The sequence below is a fragment of the Rhamphochromis sp. 'chilingali' genome, assembly GCF_963969265.1.
Source record: "Rhamphochromis sp. 'chilingali' genome assembly, chromosome: 22".
Lineage (NCBI taxonomy): Eukaryota > Metazoa > Chordata > Actinopteri > Cichliformes > Cichlidae > Rhamphochromis > Rhamphochromis sp. 'chilingali'.
Window position 1 is genome coordinate 24,487,641 of NC_137950.1, and position 25,255 is coordinate 24,512,895.

Sequence of the window (25,255 nt, forward strand, 5' to 3'; positions counted from 1 at the left end):
TCTAAACAGTGCTGCCGCCGTAACTCCGAGACATTTGTCCTTTTTGTTTAAAAAGCCTGAATCTCGGGGTGTGAGCTTATGTGTGCTCAAGTGAACATTCGCTTCAGATCTTGAATGGCATCTGATTAACCGCAGAGAGGTTGGACTGAGAAGAATGAGCTGGAAAACTGATTCAACCATTTATGTGATAGTGTCTGAGGACAAAACAGGCAAACACAATGTTGTTTCCCTGACAGATAATGCCCCATTCCCCGAGTGTGTCACGATACAGATTTGTGAAATTCAGCCTCACCGCAATCAGAGCAGCTTATCTGTGTTATTCAATTTAAAAACTGCCATTCATCAGCTTAATAACTTGGGGCTCAAACTATTTCTGCAGTGAAGATCAAGGGACAGTGGGCTCATGTGTTGCCTTCAGATTAACGGGTCTATTCCCCCTTCGGAGCTCTGGCATTCCTGAAGATAGACGCCGCGTTGAAACCGTATCAAACACAGAGGACGAGCATCTTATTTCACAATCTTCCATCTGAAACGAGACTAATTTCAGCAGGAAGCGCATCCACACAATACAAGTTTTAAGCGCTCCCTGTCTGTCGTAGGCAGATAAGGGTGTTACCACCTCTCCTTATGTCCTTGAAAGTTATGTAGCAGCTTAAAACATTTAAATTATGTGTTAAAATAAATTATTCAAGCAGCAGCGGCGTCAGTGCAGACACCTGTATATTAGAGGATGTGCATACGTGCTATAAAATGTAGGAAGTTTCAGAGTACAGATGTTGCCGTTGAAGAGACTATACGAAGTGCACCGCACTGCATTGCTGGGAGGAGAAGATTCCCTGCAAAGCGAGAGCAACTGATATCAAAACACTGGAGGGTACTTCAGTGATGCACAGCTGCTTGATCTCCTCTCAACCTAACACATAAACACACGGAAAGCAAAGCAGAGAGGAGGTATGTTTTTCAACTACTTGAACCTTGAAGCCTTGCGGAGAAGAAAATTGATAGCCACTTTGACATCATCCATTAGTTTGTGAAGTCCTGTTTTGAGACCCCAGTTTTGGCATTTTGGTTGTTGTCATCTTGGTTTTCTGAAACCAGATGCAAAAAGTGAGGTTGATTTGACAGACTAACTGAAGACACCGTGTTCATAAGTTAGCAACTTATCAAAGAAAGCTTGGACCCACTACATGGCTTATTTTCTTCCTTGTGGGGCCACAATTTGCAAGGCGAACTTCATGTTGTATTCACTGTGACTTGAAACTATTGACTGAAACTATGTACTTATCCAAAGCATCTACTGAGGTCAGAGGTCAAATGAGCCTAATGATAGCTTCAGAAAAACTGGAGGCTTCACTTTTCAGACTACAAAGTCAAATCAGTTTTTCTTTTTATATACAACATATGGAAAGGCTTCCCAATAGGAATCACTGAATCAGCAGGTACAAAAGTCAAATCAGAGTAACTGTGCACAATCAATAGTCAAAGCTATCCCAAGCTATGACAGTTAGAATTATTGAGTGTTGCACACAGACTCCTGCACTTGCAACGTTTCAATAGTTGACCTTTAACAGGCAGACAGTGTTTTTAATTTCTCACTTTATTTATGACATGAATTAAAACCACATTTGGTGTTTATACTTTTTACCGTATGTAAACTGTTTACCGTGAGTGTAAGATTACAGCCATTGCTTATATGACACTTCTCTTTGTGTATATATATTTATTTGGCAAATAGTTAATGACAGTGTGTGGGAGTCTGTTTGCAATGCTGGATATGTTTGACCCTTTTATAAGCACTTGTCTTATGAAACAATTAGATGATGTGCTTTTTGAAAAAAAAAAAAAAAATTTCTTCTTTCAAATTTAGAGTCTGGAATCCAAAGAAGTGTTCTCGCCATGGCAACTAATGCAAATGTCTACAGGATAGCAGACAAATTACTCATGACCTTTGAGAATCAAATTTAAGACTTTTTAATGCCTCATAAGACTCCTCAAGACTCAGAGATGCCCTGTGCATGATACAAACACCCCACCATGCATTATACAGCAATGCTGATGCATGACAATAGCAAAATAGAAAAATCACAACTTCCTGCAAATTACGCAAACTGCCAAAAGTGGGTGAGAAGTGGGAGGCTCTGCAGGAAGTGATGCACTTGGCCCAGAAGTAACACTGTGTCAGTTTTACAGCTCTGACAGTACAGCACAGGAAACAATCTTTACACACAAGGGTTTTTATTCGTTGGATGAAGGATAGCACACACCACCTGTTGTTAAACAACCTCCCCAGCGACAAAACAATGGTGAAACCTACACTTTCAAAAAATCAAACAAAAAATATAAAGGGCAACTCAACTGGTGCCAAGAGAGCCGACTGAGTTCAAGGTTGAAGCAACATATTATGGCTGTGCAAAGCTAAACAACCGAGGCCAGCTCAGAAATCCCCTGTTGTGAATGTATAATAGAAACAAAGCTCTTCACGGTGCAGCACGGCATGACCAAAAGCACGCTTCAACTGACGGCAGGAGGTTAAGCTATTCGAGGAGCAGAAGGACACTGCTGTGGTTTGTATGAACACCGCTGTGCAAAACTCTTGATCTCTTGAATGTTAGATGCATCAATTGTTATACATTAATCCAATACTATCAGACGGGTAAATTATCAGTCCAAAACTGGCAAAGGATTCCCAACATAGAGTCATAAACAAGTGGAACAAGGCAGAGTTCAGCAACAGATGGTAAGAACCCCACAAAGCCCTGGGCCTGCTTTCACAAAGACAGTTTAAACTGGTATGAAGGATTAGATCTTGATCTACCGCAAGGCTAACTTAGCCTGAACAAGTGACACCTACACTGACCAATAAATTGACTTCTACAGGACTGAAGTATATTTGCAACCACATGCCCACATTCAAAGTAACACAGCTTTAAGGCTTTTCCATGTTAGCTTCACTTTTCAGACCTTGCTGGTAGCATCCTGTAAGCTGCAACATTAAATCATTAGCCACCTAGCTACTGCTCTAACAGAAAGCAGGACATTTCTTTCTAATCACTTATTACACCTCGGTACCATTTTTCAGTATCTGTGTTTCTCCTCTTATTTTATTCAAACATTTTCTGCTAACCAGAATTCAGAGGATAAAGTGCTTTTTCTAAAGGATTCATTCAGAGATTATGAAGTCTGATTAGTTATTTTATGTAATTAGTAGTCAGAATCCATCTTTGTGAAACTGGCCACAGTTCCGTACGTCAGTCAGGCGTGTCTCTGGGATTACGTGGACGGAAGAAACCAAGAAAGCCTAAATCCACAGAAGAACAGTGGCCAGTTCTGCAGGTTGCTTAGAAGGACCTACATGCTCACTACCTTAAAAACGACAGTATTATTTTTGAAATCTGAAAACATTTGATAGATTTTGATCAGCAACAAGTTCAAAATATGTTTCATCCTCTGAACTCGCATGTGCTCGCTTCCTAAAAATACACAGACAGAGCTAGCCAACACCTTCTGTGTGTTGACAGGCAGATGCGTCATTGTTTGTGGCTGGCATCACAAGACAGACTCACCACTGCTGCGACTCTTGCGATTTGCCTTCCCCCCCGTCAGCAGCATCTTCAAGCTGTTTCTAAACATGACTGCAGCAGATGCCCTGGACTCGACTACAGAAGAATCTGTTGGAGAAAGAAAAGACAGAAGATAAATATTAATATTTCCAAGGGCACTTCAAGCACCACCAGCTGTATTCCGTAAGATACAACTGATGTTTAGGTTTGCTTAGGAGAATCTTATTTGACAGACAGTCAGAGAGTGACATGTAACAAGTGCTCTATTTGACCAGAATTTAAAAGAGGGGCTGAAAATTCGGAGCATTTGCAACTACGACTAACAGGATCTGACTTTTTTTTTTAAGGGCTTGAACAGTTAAAAACATTATCATGGCTATCAAAGCAGAACCACAGAGCTACATTCTCAAAGCAGGAGAGAATAAAGAACCTTCAAAAACATTAATGGGGATTAATGAGAGAAGATTGAAGCTGGGGAAATCCCATTCATGTATACCCAATCTTATCTATGTCATCAAGTGCTAGATCAAATGCTTCAAAGCAATTAGGGAAGAATAGAAGGAAGCACCACGGGTTTCACTATACTTCCTAAAAAGCGAAAAAATGCTTTTATTGTTTTTCATTCATAAACTATGGACAACATGACTATGAGATAAAGCCTGCAGAGTGAGACGTGGCTAGAGGGAAGCAACCAAAAAAAAAAAAGACGAGCCTTAAGGTTTACAGTATTTTGTAGGACAGGAACATTAATAAAGATCAAGTATATATATATATATATATATGGGTACAGTACTTAAGATTACAGATGGTGGAAAATATGTATTAAAAAGACTGTCCTTCCATAAATAACAGCCTCATAAGCTACATGTGCAAACTTCAAACTTCATTAAGCCTTCATAGAAAGTACGACATGAAAAACTGAAGTTATTTATACACTTGTCTTATAGCTTGTGTTACAGGCCACTTATAAAAGCACTTCTACACCTCTTCACCACCGACCCTTCAAATTTCAAACCAAAAGTTATGGTTCTTTTTACTAATGAACCCTCTATAAACAACAACAAAAATAGGTAAAAATATCTATCAGATGTACCGGTTCCGTTCTGAGAGACAAAGGACCATTAGGGTTGGTCAAGTTAGAGGATTCCTTTGTATTTCAGATGATGAAAGATGAGGACATCTGTATTAAACCATAACATTCATTCATTTTAAAACTACAGCTTGCTCTAGCCAACTAATCCCCCACCCCCTACACCTCCTTCCACCCCCTTCACGGGCTCACATATCTCTGCTGTGAGTCCTGATAGTAAAAAGCATGGCAGCAGATGTTCTCCATTAGATGGGAGTGACTCAGCAAAGCCCCACAGACAGGCTCCAGCTGAGAAGCCGGCTTTCGACCCAAACAACAACAAAAAAAAAAAAGAGAAAGAAAGAAAAAAATACCTCAAAGACGAGGACATGGAAAAGCTCTCAAAAAGCCCTCCTCCTTCCCCCAGTGCTGCTTAAGCACTGGGGGAAGGAGATGACCTTGAGAGGAGGTCTAAATGTTTCCAGAATCATAATACTGCTAACAAATATAAGGAACACTGGGGAAACAACAAAGATTGCAAGGCAACACACAACAGAGTAGTTTAAAAAGTATGAAACGACGACGATGTTGAGTCCCACAGCAAACCCAGATTTCGATTATTTCACTTTGATTTCGTCAAATGTACCAGACTGGCTTTCTGTAGTCTGAAGCCGTATGTCTCAACAAGATTGAAAACTGAATGACGCCGTGGCAGGTGCCAATTTTGAGTTTAGCTCAAGTGCAGGGGGGGGGGGGGAAGAAAATAGACTGAAAAAGAAGTTGATCTAAACAACTGGAGGGAGCTGCCAGAATCAGACCATGCCCAACTTCAAATCACTTTAGATGGCTCCAGCTGGGTTTGTTTACTGTTTCAAATACCATAAGTGGTGACTGTCTAATCATTTTTCAGCACTCGGACTTTTTCTATATGTGCGATTATTATTTTTGTCCCTCGGACACCTTCTGAGCGAGTTTGGCTGGGTTTGCTCGCAGATGACTAAATAAATGAGTGTCTTTCTTGCTCATAAGTGGATACCAAGAGAAGTCCAGATATCAGCTGCAGTGACAGAGGAGCCTGATGTCTGATAAGATTGTGATCGTTACACCTAGCAGGGGGATAGATAAAAAGCTTTAGTCACATCAAAAGCAGCCGTGTTGGTTCAAGGTGACTGAGGAGAGATACGTAATATAAATAGCTACATTTTAGTTTACCTGAATGAATAATCCAGGTTTCTACTATCCACACCGATTTAAATCATCAACAACAAGTAGAACTTGCACATTATTTATCCTATGACACTTTGAAATCTGACTCATTTCCCAGGAAATGCAAATGAGAAGACATAGTTTAAATAAACAAACCAGCAACAAGGAGTGATTTTTATCATGCAGAACCATGCAAAGTCCCCCTATGGTCATTAGCATAAATCACATGCTCTCAAGAGATGTACAGAGAGCGGTATGGTATGGTGGCCACAAGTCAGATCTATAGGGATGCACGATCATTTCTAGCTTGTGCAGGGTCATCTAAGCAACTCTCTTCAGCAACAATTACTCAAGCGCAGCATAAAATATGAGCGGTGTTTAAACTGGCTCGATGTTTAGCTGTAAATAAGAGCCACATGTTAGAAGTCACAAGCGCCCTCTGACTGAAACAGACTGATCAAAACAAGATGCAAAGACATGGATTCATTTACCCTGTATGTTGCCAAAATGTTGCTGATTTCATATGAAAGTTAAAGCCTGCTTGAATGATGTCATTTGCAAATTAAATTATCCATGATATCATCGAGTCATATTTGCATTCTGCTAAATCTCACATCTGTTATCTCCTACTCTGCGCTCATATATACTGCAGTTGACTGCAATCAGAGAAAAATATACTTGGCCAAACGTGGCTCTCATCAGCAGAAACGTCTGCATCATTTCTAGCCTACTGCTCTTCACAGCTTAAATGCCGACTGTATGACCCCACCATTTGATATAAACAGCATACACAGGTTAGAGATAAGTGTTATATGACTTCAGTAATATTTACATGTATAATTATCACTCAGCGAGAAGGTTAGTTCACATGTACACCTCATTTACGTCAATATCAGCTGCCAACTGAATGAGCTGCCTAGTGTGGAAAAGCAAGACCTCACAGCCACTGGGCAAAACTTGGATCTCTCTTCCCCAAAAAGTACCAAAAGTTTGACCTAAAACTCTCCCCCCCAAATTAGGATAAAAATGGGTAAATAAAGTTGGCAATAGTGAGGAGAACTTTCAGGACTTTCTGCAGATCCTCAAATAAGCATCTTTCTTGCAAGTACCAACATACGTAGAGAAATCGAGATATCACCTGCAGTGACAGAGGATCTTGATGTCTGATAAGCTTATGCATCCAATAACACAGCTGACAGCAGTTACCACTCCAGTCGTCTCCCCAGTCAATCACAGTGTCAGTAAATATCTGTATCCTCTGCCCAGGGTGTGATCGAGGCCAACAAAATGTGATTCATGACATTTTTAATATTTTATCTTTTTTTGTATACTTGGATCTGCCACTGCTCATAAAAACAGCCTCTTACTGTTGATAAATGCAAATACATCCGACCTCATTTACCAAGCACTGAAGTTTCTCCCAGTCAGTGTGTGACAAGTTCCTCGGAATAAATAATAAGCCATAAAATGAATGATTCAAGGAAAGGCCTCCTTTTTATTTTTGCCCAGATGATGCATTTGCTCACTTCTCATGAGCTTGGTATTACCACCTGATGTGGTTATATGGATAACTGACTAACTGCAAGTTAGCAGATGCTACAGGCAAATGTATCCTCAAAGAATGTAACATGTCTAACACTATTTGTAATAATTATACAGCGCTGTGAAAAGTTTTTGCCCCCTTCCTGATTTCTTTCTCTCTTTTTTTGCATATTTGTTACATTTACATGTTTCAAATCAAAGAAATTAGAGTAAATACAAAATACTGTTTTTAATAATGATTTTAATTATTAAGGAAAAAAAGCCAAACCTACTTGATCTTATGTGAAAAATTAAAGTAAACATAATAACTAGTTGTGCCACCCTTTGGAACAAGATGGAAGAATTTTGGTCGACTATCTTTTGCAGAATTGTTTGAATGAGCCACATTAGAGGACTGTCAAGCCCGATTAGCCCATTTAAGGTCACGCTAAAGCATCTAAATCTGAGTAAAGTCCACACTTTGACTAGGTCAATCCAAAACCTTTGTTTTGTTTGTTGCTTTACTTTAGCCATTCAGAGGTGGGCTTGCTGGTGTGTTTCCAATCATAACTCAAGCGAGGTTGAGCTTCAAGGTAGGACATTTCCCTTTAAGATTTACAGAGCAGAATTCATGGTTTCAGTAATTACAGCGAGTCGTCCAGGACTTTTCAGTCTACAGAATATTTAATAATAGTATAATAGTCTTGTGAATCACCAAGTTATTTGTTTTGGTAAAAGTGAGATGAGCCTTTGTGATTTTTTAGGTGAGCAGTGGTTTTCACTTTGAAGCACTTTCATGGATACAATTATTTCCCAGTCTATTTCTTACTGAATTACAAACACTTACATTAACGGAGGTAAATGAAACTTGCGGTTCTTTAAATGATGTTCTGGGTTCTTTTGTGACCTCCTGGATGAGTCGTTCATTTTGGTAGGTTGGTCATTCTTGGGAACATTCACGACTGTTTCCGTTTTTCCTCATTTGTGGATAATGGCTCTCACCATGGTTTGCTGGAGTCCCAAAAGCTTTATAGCCCTTTGTAGTCTCAGTGACTTTGTTTCTTATCTACTCTTGAGTTTCCTTAGATTGTACCATGATGTGTTACTTTTGAGATCTTTTAGTCTGCTTCGATTCATCAGACATGTTCCATTTATGTGATTCCTGGATTCAACAGGTCTGGCAGTGCTCCTGCCAGAGTGTGGCTAATTAAATTGAACTGCCTGTTTATACACAGTTAATTCATCATTTATCATGTAACAACGGGTGCAATCATCTTTTCCACATACAAACAGCTCTGGAATTTCTATTAATTTCACATATTTTATCAGTTAATAATGGACTCTGTGGGTCTAACAGTCAATGCTGATACAAACCTCTTTGCCTTCTTTTAGCAGTTTGTCCCTTCTTCTAAGAATCTCATGATGCCATATTATTTTTCTCCCAACTTTATTCATCTCACCTCTGCAAGCTCCATGACTGTTAAACTACTGAATGACTACATAACTTACAGCTTTCCTCAGCTGTGGGAAAGAACTTGTTAAAAGTCACCTTAATCACAGCAATCACTGCAGCTGCTTTATAATGCAGTGACACAAGTGATCCTTACACCTACCAGAGGGATAGATGAAAAGCATTAGTCACGTCAAAAGCAGCACTGTTGGTTCAAGGTGACTGAGCAGTGACACATACCACCGATAGCTACATCTTAGTGTGGGCTGACTGGAATAATCCAGATTTTTACAGTCCAGTCTTGCTTAATAAAAGCTCTTTTCACACTATTAATTACCATCAACAAAGAGATGTATATATTTCTCCTAGATACTTTGAGATCTGACTCATTCACTAGGAGATGTCGTCGAGAAGACACCGTTTGCTAGTCTAAATAGACCATACAGCACTGAGGAGTGTGTGTTTTTCTTTGTCATGTAGAACCATGCAAGCCCTTCCCTCAGAACAGAAACCACTCATTGGTATGAATCACATGCTCCCGCATGACAAGATGTAGACAGTGATAAGAGAGTGTAAGGTGGCAGCAGGTCAGATCTAGTGGCATGCACCCATATCTCTACAGATATAAGAGGGCCTGCACAGGGGCCTCAATGCTAGTATTCATGCAACTCACCACTCCTTCACCTCAGCATAAAATATGAGCAGAGAACAGCTTATTATGTCTGGTTCAGCTAGCTTACAGGCCAGAAGGCATTCTGTGATTATAATGCTAAATCAGAATCTCAAAAAGCCATGACTCAGTAAGTATACTGGAGCTTTATGTCAGCTGCTCACAATGCAGCAGGGATGAAATACAGAGGGCTTTACAGTCTAGCCTTGAAATATGTTTCCATATGTATAACTGGGAGGTAACCAGGCAAAACTATAGCACTCTACAAACTGCCAAAGGAGAAAATAGGGAGAGATATTGCTGTCTAGAGGAGGCAATCAATGTTTGGAATCTTAGAAGACAGCATACTGAGTAGGCAACCGAGCATGCACACACACACGCACACACACACGCACACGCGGGTTGCCAAACAGAGACGAGCGCACACGGACAAAAATGTACCCATATACACAGCTGAAGCAACGTTTCATCTGAGGGTGTAAGCATACACATCTCTCATTCCCACTCTCTCTGACCCTGTGTACCGGCCTTTGTGAAGGGAAGCCAAGAAGCAGCATGCTTTCACAGATAATGTGCGTAAGCGGATGCAGCCCATCTCAGGATCCTCCACAGCTCAGGCGTAATGCTCCTCCTGTGCGTTAACAACCACTTAAAGGCACATTCACTGTGCCTGCACAATGAGCCACTTTCATCTGCTCCGGTCACCACGAGCAGCACACTTGTTTGTTCTGATTAAATATAAAATACAGGCACGGAGGAGTCCATTTGGAAGCATGAATATCAAAGGCTGGATTGGGCCTCTACAGAGCAGGTCTCTAATGTGCCTTTTGAGCCAGGCAGGTAAAGTGGGCCTAATTATTTAAATATGTAGGTTTATCTATAAGCCTAGCTTGAGGAATTACTTAGTCATGGCATAATCTTGAGAAACCAGAGTTATTATTATTAGAGGATTAACTTGGGCCCCTCATAAAGCAACTTTCCTGTGGAATGGATTACAATTTTAATCACCAATGCCATCTAAATTTTTTAAACATAAAAGAAATCCTACTAGCAGCAGGTGCAGACGTTCCTCTGAGCCTGAGAACCGCCGTGACTCTATTTACAATCAATAAAGTATCCTTTAATGGGGCCGGTGATGGCAAAGGCCAGCATTGCAGGGCGCCCAATAGGATTTATCTCTTGTTACCGTGGCCTTCAAATTAAAACTCATTGAAGAGGAAGCAACACAGACACAATCGTAGAATTAGTGAGGACACTTGTTTCCTGGGGGAGAGCTCTTACTGTGATTACCTGTAACACAGACGTTACATCAGACACAGAGCAGAGGGAGGATTTCAACTGAAATGGATCGAAATTGTGTCGTTTAAAAAAAAAAGCACAGGCTTTTGGTGCTACCCAATCGGACTAAATCTTTCAGATATGTGAACGAGCAGAAAATTTTAGGGTAAAATCCAATTTTCTTCTTAAACGTATAATAAGACTTGTCCTAAATATAGGTAATTAGGAGTCATCCGTGAAAGAAATACGACTTAATTTTGCTCTGCCAAGAGGAGAAAATATTTTAGTGGACAAAGCACAGTGAAGAAAACAGTATGAGAATGACAAAGGGCGACCTCTCCGAGGACCTCAGCTTCAAGCAATTATAGTACAATCCGGAGTTCTGACTGGGAAACACAAATGTCAGACCTTAATCAAACAAAGACAGGCTTCAGAGAAAGCATGCATTCAGAATATTTATCCTATGAAAGCTGTACAATCGAAGCCGAGTCACCCACAATCGACTGGGTTCTTCCGCTTTATCTTTTGCTCTCAAGGTCCACGGAGAAGAAGTAAGGTGAAGATGGTGGCACCCAGCAGATGGACTTGTTCATTAAAACAGGAGAGAAAACATTCACACACACAAAAAGGAATGAAGCTACTCAGGCTGAAAGCTCGTTTAGTCAGAGCCTCCTCCCTTATCTCGCCAACAGTAGACGCCCTGCAGCACCAGACAGGGATAAATCATCCTCCCATCTCCAGTTTGAGGATGGCCAGGGGAGCAGAGATTCATAAATCACACTGATATCAATAAGGGGAAGTGTCAGAGCCCGGCACACAAGGTGAGAGTTCCACAAGGCAATGCAGAAACCACTTAAGGTTGCTGGTAACAAAGATTCACTCCTGCCCAGCGATAGATTATTTATTAATCTAGATTAATGCCCTCGCACTCAATGCTTTAGGGGAAGGTGGTGATATCTGTATCAAAATGCACCACACAAGCTTTGATCAGTCACGGATGAGACGGTTATGAAGCCTGTTGTGGACAATGTGAAGTCTGAAAGCTTCTCATCTAACAGCGTCAGAAGTGTATTAAGTTGAAAGCCATTTACTCTTACAAGTGAACAATGATCTAAAAGTAAAACCATTTAAACTACCGGATACTTCACAAAATGACAAATTTAGTGTAATCGTCAAGTGGCAATCTTCAGCACCAATGAATAAGCTGAGGCTGCCTCCAATAGCGAGTCAATCCCCATAGATGCTTATGTTAAAACCCTCTCTGCTAAAAAAAAGCCTGGTCATTCCCCCCTTTGTGACAACTGTACAGGTGAACTTGGTGCCCACGATAAGTCATTAAGCTTCCCAGCTACTGTTGCAAAATAGTTACAAGGTTCCAGTTGAAACTGGATTAAAAAGAAAAAAAAAGTTGAAGAGCCTCCTTTGTGAATGAAATATAAAACTTTTAAAAGACCCTTAAAGCTTTTTATAAGAGAACTAAACTGAGTGCTTTTTGAAGGCTTTAAGACTTACAGATACTCAGTGATCTACTCTCCACTAGCAAATTACATGACTGTACTCTGGCTTGTGGCTTCAACCTGTTATACAAGTGGAGCAACAATATTTGGCTCCAATTTCAGCTCATTTGAATGGAGATATTTGCATATTAGAGACACTCTCTTCTCAAGCTGTGGGTCCCAGCAAGTCCACCCCTCTGCCCCCGATCCATCCATCAGCATGCAAGTATGCAACAGAAAAAGCCCTGAATGTTTAGAATATGGATCACTGTGTGAATGTGTGAATGTGGCTTGTAGCGTGAAGTGCTTTGAGTAGTCATGTGCAGTCCATTTTACCATTTACACAGCCCACATATAGCCATGTGAGTTATCATGTGCTTTGGTTGTGTCATGTCCCGCCGGGGAAACAGAAGTCCTCACGCAGGCCAACTGTCACACAGTTTCGTTACCAAACCTATGCTCATTTGAAACCAGCTAAAGCCTCTTTTGGTCTCTTGTTCAAATCCATTCAAAAGGAAGCGACTGAAATAGCTTGTCAACCTTTATCAGAGTCAAAGAGAGCCACATGAAGGAGAACATAATCCAATGCTTTTTATTTTCCCGTTTGTTTTAGAAGGTGTTTGGGCAAGATCAAATAATGGGATGAAATACTGTTAGCTCTGTAGGCAGGTGTGGAAAATTCCCCTAGCAATGCCGAGGACAGAAATAAATCACAGACCCTATTTATTCTCTCGGAGCTGCAGTTTTTTAAAGTTCACTTGCATGCCTTCTTTGTAATCTCCTTAACAGGTGGACAGTGCAGAAGTAGGTATTTGTCAGTGATAAATGAAAAAGCATTTTCTCGGCAGACATCAAAGTGACAGCAGCAGAGCTCTGATTTTAAAAGGTTGTGAAGGCGCTACTTAATGCTACCTCGCTTCTCTGTGGTCGCTCCTGTGAACAATAACAGAAAACTGAGTGGCTGAGCAGCAGTGTGACCAGACCTTTGCAGAGAGCAGGTAGAAAGGAAGCGATGATGGAGGAGGAATGAGCTTCGTGGGATTTTCCTAATTGTGATGCTAAGGGTAATGGGACTACTCTGATGTAAAGACTTAGGCAAGCTAATAAGGTTAAATACATAAGCGTGCATTCTTAAATCTTTACCATTTCCGCTGCAAATGACACTAGATGATGCTAAAAGGTCAAAGACGGAGTTAAATATGGTATTTGCCTGGAGAGACAGATTAATGGTGGTTAAATGAGACAGTTCAATTAATCCCACTGACTGCAGCTTCCAGTCCTCCCTCCTCTTCTCTTCTTCATCCTGTCTCTTCATTCAGAAACCTCACTGCTACACCTGCTGGCCATTTCGGAGTGCTGCTACTGCAACAAATGCATTGAAATGACTGAGCATGGGTGATAGGAGATGTATTAATGAAATGAAACATCTAAACCTAATCTAAATAATAGGCTTTCATCTTTGTTCCTGACATATGACACTGATGTGTCAATCATCTATCTTGTAGAATGCACAGGAAATTTTGGTTTTGCATAAATCCATTTGTATGCCCGTGGCTCCTTAATCATGCTCAAACAAACACACCGGAGCTTCGGGAAGAATGTTTCGATGTTTGACAGGCAGCTTAAAGGAGCAAATAGAGTCGTGACATGAGGACAGAAGGTCATTCTGCAGACAGCCGCTAAAGGCAGGTAATCAACATTGGCAGAAGTGCACATTTGCATTAAGATGGAAGCGTTTAAAACTCAGTCGGTGTCTCTGCTCTGTGCAGGCGCTCAAATTAAATTGTAAGAATTAAATCGGCTGAGTGCTGCACCGTCCCCGGTTCGCATTCATTCCTCATCTCCCTGTTAATCACGGCTTGGATTTACATCAGGCTAGGATCTTCTTGGTGCTCCAAGTGACATTTGAAAGATGGAGCCATTGATGTAATTACACTCCATGCAGCAACAGCACAACAGATTAAGTAAATGTTGATTTTTGTGAAGGCAGTTATATAAAACTGACTGTATTGTGTATAAAAAGCATTCATCCCTGACATTTCATGTTTTTCAAAACAAAAATCACAGTAAAGGCTTCATTTTACACCGATTAACAGCTGCAAGTTTCACTGTGCCAACTGGTTTGTACTAATAATTAAGTAGGCTGAGCTTGTTTGATATTATGACTAAAATACACACAAAAAAGTGCACTTACTAAAAAAGGCCCTTAAGGTAGTTTGTTTTATAACCTATGCCAAGGTCCTTCCATTAAATATATTCCCAGTGACTCAGTGTTGTAAAAGAAAACAAAACCTTACCAAAGAAGTGTGAATACTCTTTTAAAGGCCTTTTAAATGAAAGCACAAAATGGCTAGGATAACTTCTAATAACATTCCCACACATCGTGTCCTGGCTCAGCTGTCACATGGTTCCAGTGCCAGCCCGAAGCTGGTTTCACACAGAATTAAGTAACCCTGCTTCCCTCTGCGCTGTCAGCTCCTTCTGCCTGACATGAGCAGGCTTCAAATGATACCCAAATGTGTTGATTTGGCCACTTCAAGGGAAGCGCTAAACAACCGAGTACGACTCCTATTTCAAGTTGATGTGTGCATCCAAATTAAATTCATTTTCCTAAAAAGCTTGACAACATGTCACTTAGCCGGAGGCCTTGTAGTAACTTTGTATCACTGCGTACCAGAGCCAGATAGTGTTGGACTTCCTTGCCTTAGGCTGTTGTGTATGAAGTGCGGCTTACTGGTTGATAGGCTTAGCATGGTTCCTAAGTGGAGTAAAGGCACGAGGGGGCTTACTGGCTTCCTTCATGAATCCACAGAGTTACAAAGGTCTTCATCTGAAAAAAAACTTTGGTCTTATCCAATAAAGCTGCTGTGTTTCTTCTCTGTTCACTTCAAAGTGAACCCTTGGACACACACAGAGATGACTGGGGCTGAAATGCACTGCAGACAACACATTAAAGCTTCGACCGTATATTTTAAGCAGTCTCATATATCTCTCTATCTCTCTCTCTCTATATATATATATCTATCTCTATCTCTATATATATACACACACACATCTTTATTAGGGGTGCAATGATATTCATATCGGTATTGAACCGTTCGATACAGTGCTTTCGGTTCGGTACGCATATGTATGAACAATACAAAATTTTTAATTTATTTTATCAACTTTTCTTCTGACGATGCTGTCTGTGTTGAGAGCTCAGTGGATCTGCGTTCGACTACTCCGCCTAGGCTGCACTGTCGAGAGCAGATCCACTGAGCGCAGCACAAGCTAGCAAGACAGAAGTTAAGCTCGTTGCAACATGGCAAATTGAACCTCCCCCACCCTCATTCAGACCTCGCCTTTGGAACTATTTTGGTCTTCATGTGAAGTATGACCCTGAAGGTAAGTGCGTCATGGACAAAAGTAAAACAGTATGTTGAATGTGCCACGCAATGCTCAATTACATGGGTGGGAATTACTGCGTTAGCGCAGTTTGCTCGTTAACGTGTTGACGCTGTCCAGCCCCACGCACGGGGCGATCCGCGGTAACTCGTTAACGGAGATTTGCCGTGTTGTGGCGTTAACGTCGTTTCAGATTAACGCTGACAGCACTAGTGGGAACACAATGAATATGACTGCACATTTACGCCGACATCATCCTAGTGCAAAGACAAGTGGAAGCAGACAAAAACAACAAGCACGCATGCTACAAACTTTACCCGAGTCATTTAGACAGCCGTTAGCACATGATTCTCCTTATGGGGACCTGATATGTTTAATATGCTGCTGAGAGTATACCCCAGAAGAAGCGTATAGTATAGCTTTTATTTTGGAAAGAGCCATTTCTCTGTAATAAACTCTCTTTTCCAAAGATGAGTGATTCCTCGATCAGATAGATTTATTATTTTATCCCTTTGTTGTTTCAGCAACATTAAATTTAAAAACTGTACTTTTGAGTTAAAATATATATTTATAATTTTAATAAATGACAAATTAAAAAAGCATGAACATTTTTTGTATCGAAAAAATATCGAACCGTGACACCAAAGTATCGAACCGAACCGTGAATTTTGTGTATCGTTGCACCCCTAATCTTTATATATACATATCTCTATATCTATCTATCTATCTATCTATCTATCTGCCTGCTGTGGAAGACTTAGAGGACACAGAGAAATGTCATCAGTTCTAGTGTTAAGGCACGTTCATGTCAAGACCCCACACTCACATCCATCTTTTATATACAATCAATGACTGTGCTCCACTTGATGCAATTAGCCAATTACAGTCAACCATGAAATGAAAGTAAAACTAAGTAAAAATTCAGAACTTCAACAAAGGCAAACATTAAGACAAAAGTTCCAAATTAATTTCATCCCTACTTTAAAAAACACAAGAAAGAAGTACTGAATATTACCCCACTACATCTGCCATGCTACATGAGGCACCGGATATTAACTATGGGGTATGAAACACTCCAATATGTGCAGTAGGGCTGCCACGATTTGTCGACTAGTCACGATTACGTCGACTATCAAAATCGTCGACGACTGATTTAATAGTCGACGTGTCGTTTGAAGCTTTGTAAGATCGCAAAAGACGCAGGAATAATAGCAGGATTTAAGAGTGTAATAACGGACTGAAACAGAAGATGGCAGCACAGCATGTACAAGGATGCCAGCTGCCGTTAAACCCCGAAGAAGAAGAAGCAGCTGTGTCCCAGAATTCATAGCGCGGCCCAGCTTAGTTTCCAACAATGGCGGTAGCTAGTTAGTTTTAATATTACTCTTATTATTCTTTCTGGGTCACAAAATAAACGTTTAACATATTTTCAGGCGAGAATGTAGCTGTGTAAACCTCAAATATCTGCTCAGTTTATCAGGACACCACATATTTTCAAAAGCGCTCTGACGTTTTCGGAGACGTCTGTTACCCACTAGCTCGATAGCTAGCCGGGGGCTAGGTCACTAGCGCCGTGAGAACACCGGACTCCCGGCAAATTGTTTTCAAACCCACCGCCGTCTTTCGTGACTCAGGTTAAATATATATGAGTCACTTAGATAAATTAAAAATGTTATTGTTTGGCTTTTTTTTAGTATTTTATTTGTTCCTGAGTAAATCGGTTTGGCTGAGATTAAAGTTATAGTTTTTACACAGCTGAATAAATGTCAAGCAGACAGCTGATTATCAGAAGTGTGAGATGCTGGAGAATATACTCCGGTGTCCTGTTATATTTTAGATAGCAAGGAGTTTATTAAACTTTACCGAAACAATCTGCAAATTTCATTAAAATTGAATAAACTATCATCTTGTCTTTATTTTTAGTTAGCACCTTAAAAGCTTAAAGCTGTAAGCTAATGATAGTTATATAAGAGCAGATGCTGCTGGTGCAATAAGCTGTAGTTTTATGTCCAGTGGATGATGATCTGATTAGTCGACTAATCGCATAAATAATCGGTGACTAGTCGACTATCAAAATAATCGTTTGTGGCAGCCCTAATGTGCAGTGCTGATTCATTTACACCATGACACAAAAACCTCCACTGAGTGCTGTATAAGATGACAGAGACCAAAATTAGTCATCCCTGATTGTCAGTTAGCTGAAGGTGAAGAGAAACCTGACAACGAAGGTAAAATTAAGTGTCCATCTTTATTTTTGGCATCCACAGATAGTGCCTGTGACGTCAGGAAAACCCACAGACAGTCCATGTGTGGTATTCAACATGTCCCAGGGGTATAGGGAGAATGTTATCAGAGCTTCAGGACAAGGGTATGGTTTCAAAACCACAGGACAAGAACAGAACCGATCAATAAGGAAAGGCCATTTAACACAACAGAAGAAGAGAGTCAGAGAGAGTCGTTTAGGTGTGTCAAAGGGGTACTCACGTTGACATTTGGTGCTGGCAAAATTACTTTCTCCCATTTACTGAGCTTATCCACTCATAAATAAGGCAGAAAAACAGATCCAATTGTCAAAAGTGATTGTTGACAACAGCCTCTGTTTTGTTCACGTCTGGGGAAATAAGTCTGCAAATTACACTGGCGTGGATATAAACGGGGCTCCACTGAAGCAGAGACTGAGCTCGGAGAGGAATACTTTTCCTGATGAATTATGCATTGTTCCACTTTTGTATCATCATGTATGCCACCACCACGTTCATGTTCACTCTGTGAAGAACTTTTTGTCCACTGCGAATTAGCAGCACCTCTCTCTAATCACCTTTCATGTCATCCACAGACAGTTTCTACAGGAGATGCGTTTGCAGTCAACCTGCAAACGACTGTGATTAAACAGCCAGTGTCAGATTGCAGGGACATGGTCTCCTTTTTATGTAATCAGCAACAAAATATGTAGCTTTATCACCAACTTAAAATTTAAGTTAACTTAATCCTTTTTATCCTCCAGATTGTTAAGTCCTGAGCCATCTATATACCACCACAAAAAAAAGGCATTAGTGGGCTTCACAAGGGTAATGGTGTCTTCAAGGTTGCCATTTGTAACTATAAATCTAGCTTTGAGCAGAGAGTACAAAAGGACAGAAGGAAGTGTGGGAGGGAGAGAAAACATCTTAAATTACTTGCTCTTCCAGTTCATCCCACGACCAGATCTCTGTCACGGGTTGGACTGACGTTTGATTGAAAGTGCAGACACGGCAAACCAAGACCCAATTAGCACGTTGGCTAGCCCCTGACCCCTGATGGCAATCTGATGACTACCAATAAATGTCTGTTAGATCACAGTGTGTCAATCACGTCTGGTGGCTCGGGAAGACGGAGCTTTGGTTTACTCCCACACTCGCACAGAAAAACGATCCAGGCTTCAAAGAAAATTGGACATATTTTATTTATGAACACTTTCATACACGTTGGCAGTCACGCATGTCATTTTCACTTCAGCAGCAATGCATTAAGGAGCTTTAATTGAAAGACACTTATACAGCAAGTGATTTCATTAAATGACTGATTGTTTTCTTGTGGCGTCACAATTATTTGTCTTTAGTCATTAAGACTGTTGGGTTGATGAGGATGTGCTGTGGAAATTAATGAGCTTTCACGCACAAGTGTATACTTCTTCCCACTCCCTTTCAACATGTAAATTAATCAGAATGTTTTTTTGTATGTAATTTGTATAGTATATTTTTTTTTCTCTCATTTCTTTTCTAAATGTACTTGTATATTGTTCACATGTTGAAATAAATTACCAATCAATCAAGAAAAAGCATTTTTCACTCTGTTTAATTGAAAATGAGGCACTGTATTATTAATGCGAATACAGCATTGTCCCTGGATGAGGTCTGCTGAACAGCCATCAGCGGTCAATAACGTATGAATGTCTCTGAATGTGGACATGTGATTCCCTACAAGCTGAGGGTGCAGAAATCTCATGTAGATGGAACCATGTAGCATCGCCTCCAATCCGTCCTCTCTGCTCAAAGTCACGAATCTTTCACCACGCCTTAGCATTCCACATTAGCACACTGATGTAGGCCTTGCCAACCTCAGCAAAAGAAAAAGGTTCATCTGGAGACACACTGCACCAGCCTTACACAAACTGTCCATACTGGGTCCAGTTCTAGGTTTTTGGGGACCTTATGGACATTTTTCAGGGACTCCCTCATAATCCTTAAATCAATTAAACATACTTAATATAATTTGTTGTGCATCACAGTTTCTATTGACTAAGCATAAATGGTCTCCATCTGTAATCATGTACTGTTTTAAATATTAGAGCACAATTTTTATAACTATTTTTTTAAAGCATCCCTTGCCATTGGGTTGCAGACACCTTTAGGTTCCCTGGCCCCTCTTTGAGTACCATGTGTTTAAAAAGTGCAATCGTGGGGCACCACTATAGCTCACTTGGTTGAGCAGGTAATCCATATGCCAATAGGCTGCAGGGGCCTGAGTTTGATTCTGCTACAGACCATTTCCTGCGCGCTCTCCTCATTCTCCTGTCTGCTTCCAGCTGTCCAACAAAGGCTTTTAAAAAATGCCCCAAAAATTTATTAAAAAAAAAAAAAAGCCATCGCAACAGCCAGGTGGGATTCTGTGGTCGGGGGCGGAATAAAATAACACATTTAATACATCATTTCTGTTCCCTGTTGCTATTCCAGTGTGAGAATCTCTAATGCATTTGCAGTCATTTATTGTCCCGTGCGTTTTTTCTCGTGTGCTCTCCATCCCCTATGGCTGTCATCATATGTGAGGGGAGGAAGGCTGGAAGGTCCTCGAGGAGCATTGCTGACCCCCTAACCCTTCCAGTGTAGTCAACTAAAGGGAACTAGGGCCACTAATGACCCTGCTGGACCAAAGTCAAGTGCCTCAGAAGAAGACAAGCACCTTGCATTGCTGTGTGGGCTGTTGAAGCACCTTGTATAACCTAAGGTTAAAAGGTGATACAAAAGAGCACACTTAGCAGTCAAGCTTATGTAGTAGCCAGTGGAGCTGCTACCGAGGAAATAAAACTGCCTGCATGTTTACCTAAACCAATCCCAACCCTTAAATTAATTTCAGATCACAAACTGGTGAAGACGTAGAAAAATGTTCCTTTGCATAAATCACAATGATATCCATCACATTTATCTCCTCAAGATCAGAATAAAAACAGGGTTTGTTCCTGGCTGAAATAAGCATCACTACAAATATAATCTGAACATAATTAGTCCTTGTACAGTAAAGGAAATTATTGAGAATTGCCACTGTATAAATAAAACAAAATTAAATAGTCTATGACCTTTTTATGAACAAAAAAACTTTATTATGCTTGAGTAAATAATACTCCCCATTTGCATCATTTTACTACAGCGGTAGTGATTTTGCTTAGTGTTGCAGGAATCTTTACATCTTTGCATAAAAACCTGGAAAATGTGAAAGCGTAATCTTAGCTCCGTTCATCAAAATAAATCACAAGCTGTTTTACAGCCTCACAAGGAAGTTTAGTTTCTGAACTTTACAAAGGAAGACTGCCAGAAAGAGAATAGCCTCAACAACGGACACTTGTTCCACAAAGTAACTGCCACATATATGGAAGTTGTGTTGGTGGATAACATAAGAAGTCCCGTGTTTCACCGAGAAGATAAGCGTTGGCTATGTGAAGATCACAGAAGTTTGGAAATCTCTTACGACCGGATGTTTTTCTCTCCTACACCAGGGAATCTTTTTCTTTCCAAAAATGCTTTGCTTTACTTATCAAATCCTACCAAACTCCCCACTGAAAGACACTGAGAATGAAAGTGTAATACATTTAAAAAAGGTCAATCTACACCTTGCAACCCCGTCCAAGAGGGACCACACACACTCTGTGCATCTACAAGATAATTTGCTCTCCTACAAAGCACAGTTGCCGCCAACTCTTTTTGTTGTTTAACAGTTAGATTCTGGGGGAGGGGCAGCAGCTGTTAGCTGAGCCCAGCTGTCAAAGATGGCTGGCATAGATGAGAGGGGAGGAGCGGATTTGAGCAAACCTGTGCATGAATGGTCCCAAAGGAAACTCACTTTAAAAGAGTTCCCCCAACAGCCCAGATGATAACTGGATGTCTCTGTTTACCTCTGCGTGTCTAAGGCATATTGGCAATCCCATGCACTCATTACATCCGCTAAATACTGTGATGAAGATAAACCATGATTGACTTGGCAATGATGATGAGGTTTCGCATGAAATGTCTACATAGTCTGCATATTCTTAAAACTTTGGTCCGACTACACACCTCACCAGCATCATTTACAAGAAAAAGTCCAGATGCTCCCGTGGTCTCGTTGCACTACGTCCAAACACAATACAATAAACTACACAGGGCAAATTGAGGTGGACTTGGGCCACTGACTGAAAAGATTATGATTTACAGGGTAGGAGTTTATGACCCCCCCCCCTCCTCATAATTATTATGCATGAACTGAAATGAGGAAAAAAATGTTAAGGAAACTGTGGTACAGCTCAGTCTAGACTACAATGCACATTTGCTTTCATGCTGTTCACGCCATGTTATTTCTCAAACCGTACATTAGCACAAATTGAATTCTCCGTCCTTCATTTCCTGTGTTGGAGCCTGGCTAGTTCACTGTGGTCACTGTTGAGACCACTGGAAGCCGGGCAGCATTATGATGCTTAATGACACGGCTTTAAGCGGACTACGTCAGCTGTTAAAATGAAGGCTTTTAGCAACTCTAACCTGGATTTTCTCTTTGCCACTGCTACCATGGAAGATAATAATTTCAAAGTAAGACTCAGTACTGCACGTTCTTTCATAACAAAAAATATTTTTTCTAATGAGAAATATAACCAACGATAATTCATCTACCTGTTACCATGATAGCACCATCATCTGTCCATCATAGCTTCTGTTATTTGGACTGTGGATGACAAAAATGTCAATATATGTATGCTTGGTCTTGCAAAATATATGTATACTCTACTGAAAACCCCAAAACAGAAATCCTCACAGGACATGAGAATAAAAAGCCCTTTCATGTACAACTTCCAATATGCCCCCACCCCCCGAATGAATCATTGCTCAAAGCCAATGCAGCTCCCTCCCACCTCAAACCACCGAATCCAGAGTTAATCAATGTGTCCAGCTTCAAAGCCATTGGCCTAAAATGCTCAATGAGCTGCATGGCAATTACAGTACATTATAGCTAACAGCATCCAAATCAGCAGACACCCCCCCACCCCACCCCACCCACACCCCCCGCCAGACCAGCAGTGCAGACAATAGAGTCTAACAAAAAAAACTATACTGTTGTTTTTCTTAACCTGTCCACAGGGTAAATGAAAGAGAGGATGAGATTTCTTACAAGTGTGTTTTTCAGCCAGGATTGTTCCTCTGCTTTTCAGCTGAAATAACCTATGCAGAGACAATTATGTAATCCCTCACCAGCTTCCCGCTTAACTATCAACGGCATTAGCTGGCAAGCATGACTAAGCTAGAGCTGTCCCAAGCACAGAGGTAAGATAGAGGGCGAGTTATCCTTTATCTATTTTCATAGGGAAACCTAAACATTAAATCCATCCAAAGTATTAGGAGCAGTGTACAGCCACCGTGTAGCACCCCAGGGAACAGGAGCTCCCAGAGGATACACATGCAAAAACAGAGAGGACACACGAACTCCACACAGTGAACTGCCCCAGTTTGAACCCAGGGAGCAGTGCTGAGAACTAAGCCACCATCGTATGGGCTGTGCGGGCTGATAGATCCACCGTCACAGCACTTATTGGTTTTTAGACTTCTGTTTTAATGCTTCAAGATATGCAATTTGATCATGGCATGATGCAAGGAATCACATTCAAGAAGTCTTGATGCATGCTCAATCATCCAGGTAAGAAAATCCCAAAAAGTTGATTCTGTTCATCTGGACGTAGCGTTTTCAGTGCCAGAAACGTCACTCATCCAGGAAGTCACATGGAAGTGGTGGATCTGACTGAAAACCTAAGGAAAATATATGGCACTATGCAGAATGTTAGCTGCACTGATGGGTGTCTAAACAGGTTGATAATTTACAAATTAATGTATAAGACTTGAAAAAAATGATCAACATCATAAACTCATCAGGAAAGTCAAGAATTTAATGAGAAGTAAGGTAGGTTTTGTGTTAAGGAATTTCTGACTGTTTTTCATTAACAAAAAGACAGACATGCACCAGCCCATTCACAGCAGCCAGAAAGGCATTTTATTCTTTCATTCTTTGACTATTTGGCAACCGAGGTCTGTGGTTTCTGTGTTATACTCAAGTCAAAGCAATGTTCAAGCTGGAGGAAACATATCCCCTGAACATTCAAGCTACTTGGAAAATAATCCCTGGTATTATCTGCTCATAATCTTGAATGGATTTTTGACTACAAGTACAAACACGACCCAAAGCGAAACCGTTCTGGACTTACAAACTGGAGGGAAAAAAACAAAAAGCAAAAAAACAAAATCAAGCCAGCGAGGGCAGCTCTCCCTAAACGTACACAGAATTTATCTTGCAACTAAATTGGTTTGCTTCACAACTGGCTCCTAGCGTTGGCGTTTGTGGCTTTCAGTGTGTCAGATTTGACACAGCTCTCTTTCAGTAGCTGTGGGCTGTAGCTAACCACCCACACAACCCACTGGAGACCAAGCAGATTCCCTTCACCAGCTTGACAACACAGATCATTCTCATCATTGTCCCCTCGAGCACTGAGCAGACATTTATTGCCTAAAGCATGTGACTGGTCAAAATATGACTAATACTATAGTGAGCAAGTCTATAAATGCAGTTCCTTTACTGTAAAAATGAGCTGAGGCTTATAGAAAACTACTGAAGCTACTAGAATATAGTGCAAACCACCAACGCCTACAGTTTCCAGAGGGTTAACACCACATCACTTTGGATGACATGCACAATTGAAGCACTAGAAGCCAGCATTTTATGCGCCCGGAGATGTTGTCATATTTCTGCATCTTCGCACCAGTGACCAACGCGGGAGCCGCCACGCAACGTCAATCACAAACTGACAGGTCCACGCTGATGGCCAAAGGGGGACAAAGCAGCCTTCCTCTGGTCCAAGCCCCGAGATTTGTGCATTTTTGACTTGTTTACCAAGATGGGTGTCCAGAAGAGGGGAAATCTAAAAGATTTATGCATATAAATCAAATCAACCGCTCAAACAAAGAAATTCCTTCACACGCTAAAATGTGAGTAATTCAGACCTTTGCAGCAGTTTATGATTATAATTTACGCCAGCTCCTAAACAGCACTCGCAGACTGTGTCCCTTTTGTACAGTCCCAGCTTTACAGCCGAGGAATCTCTGAGGAAGAAGAAAAGAGCCAGTGTCATGCGGTCAGAAGGCATTTTAGTCAGACAAAAATTTGTGTCAGCACTTTCTGCAAGGGAGCGAGAGGCCAGCGTTCAGAGCTGTTAGCCTCTTTCTCAGAGGAGAGCCAGGGTTTAATGGGACTACTCTTCCACTCCATTTGCCTGCTCACATCTTGCAGGCCACAGCTGCATACATGTGAGCCAGTGACTGTCGCTCTGCATACCTCTCTGCAGCCTGGGAG

General features: G+C 40.9%; 1 protein-coding gene across 7 annotated transcripts in view; it reads right to left on the reverse strand.

Moving 5' to 3' along the window:
• The window catches only part of tanc2b (tetratricopeptide repeat, ankyrin repeat and coiled-coil containing 2b), a gene marked incomplete at its 5' end in the record, with an annotated part of 176,719 nt that overhangs the window by 132,007 nt on the left and 19,457 nt on the right, over positions 1–25,255 (reverse strand). For all 7 annotated transcript variants that reach the window (XM_080872113.1, XM_080872116.1, XM_080872114.1 and 4 more), the window contains one exon: positions 3,564–3,668. In XM_080872113.1, the coding sequence (XP_080728239.1) occupies positions 3,564–3,630 (67 nt within the window). The remainder of the gene's footprint in view (positions 1–3,563; positions 3,669–25,255) is intronic.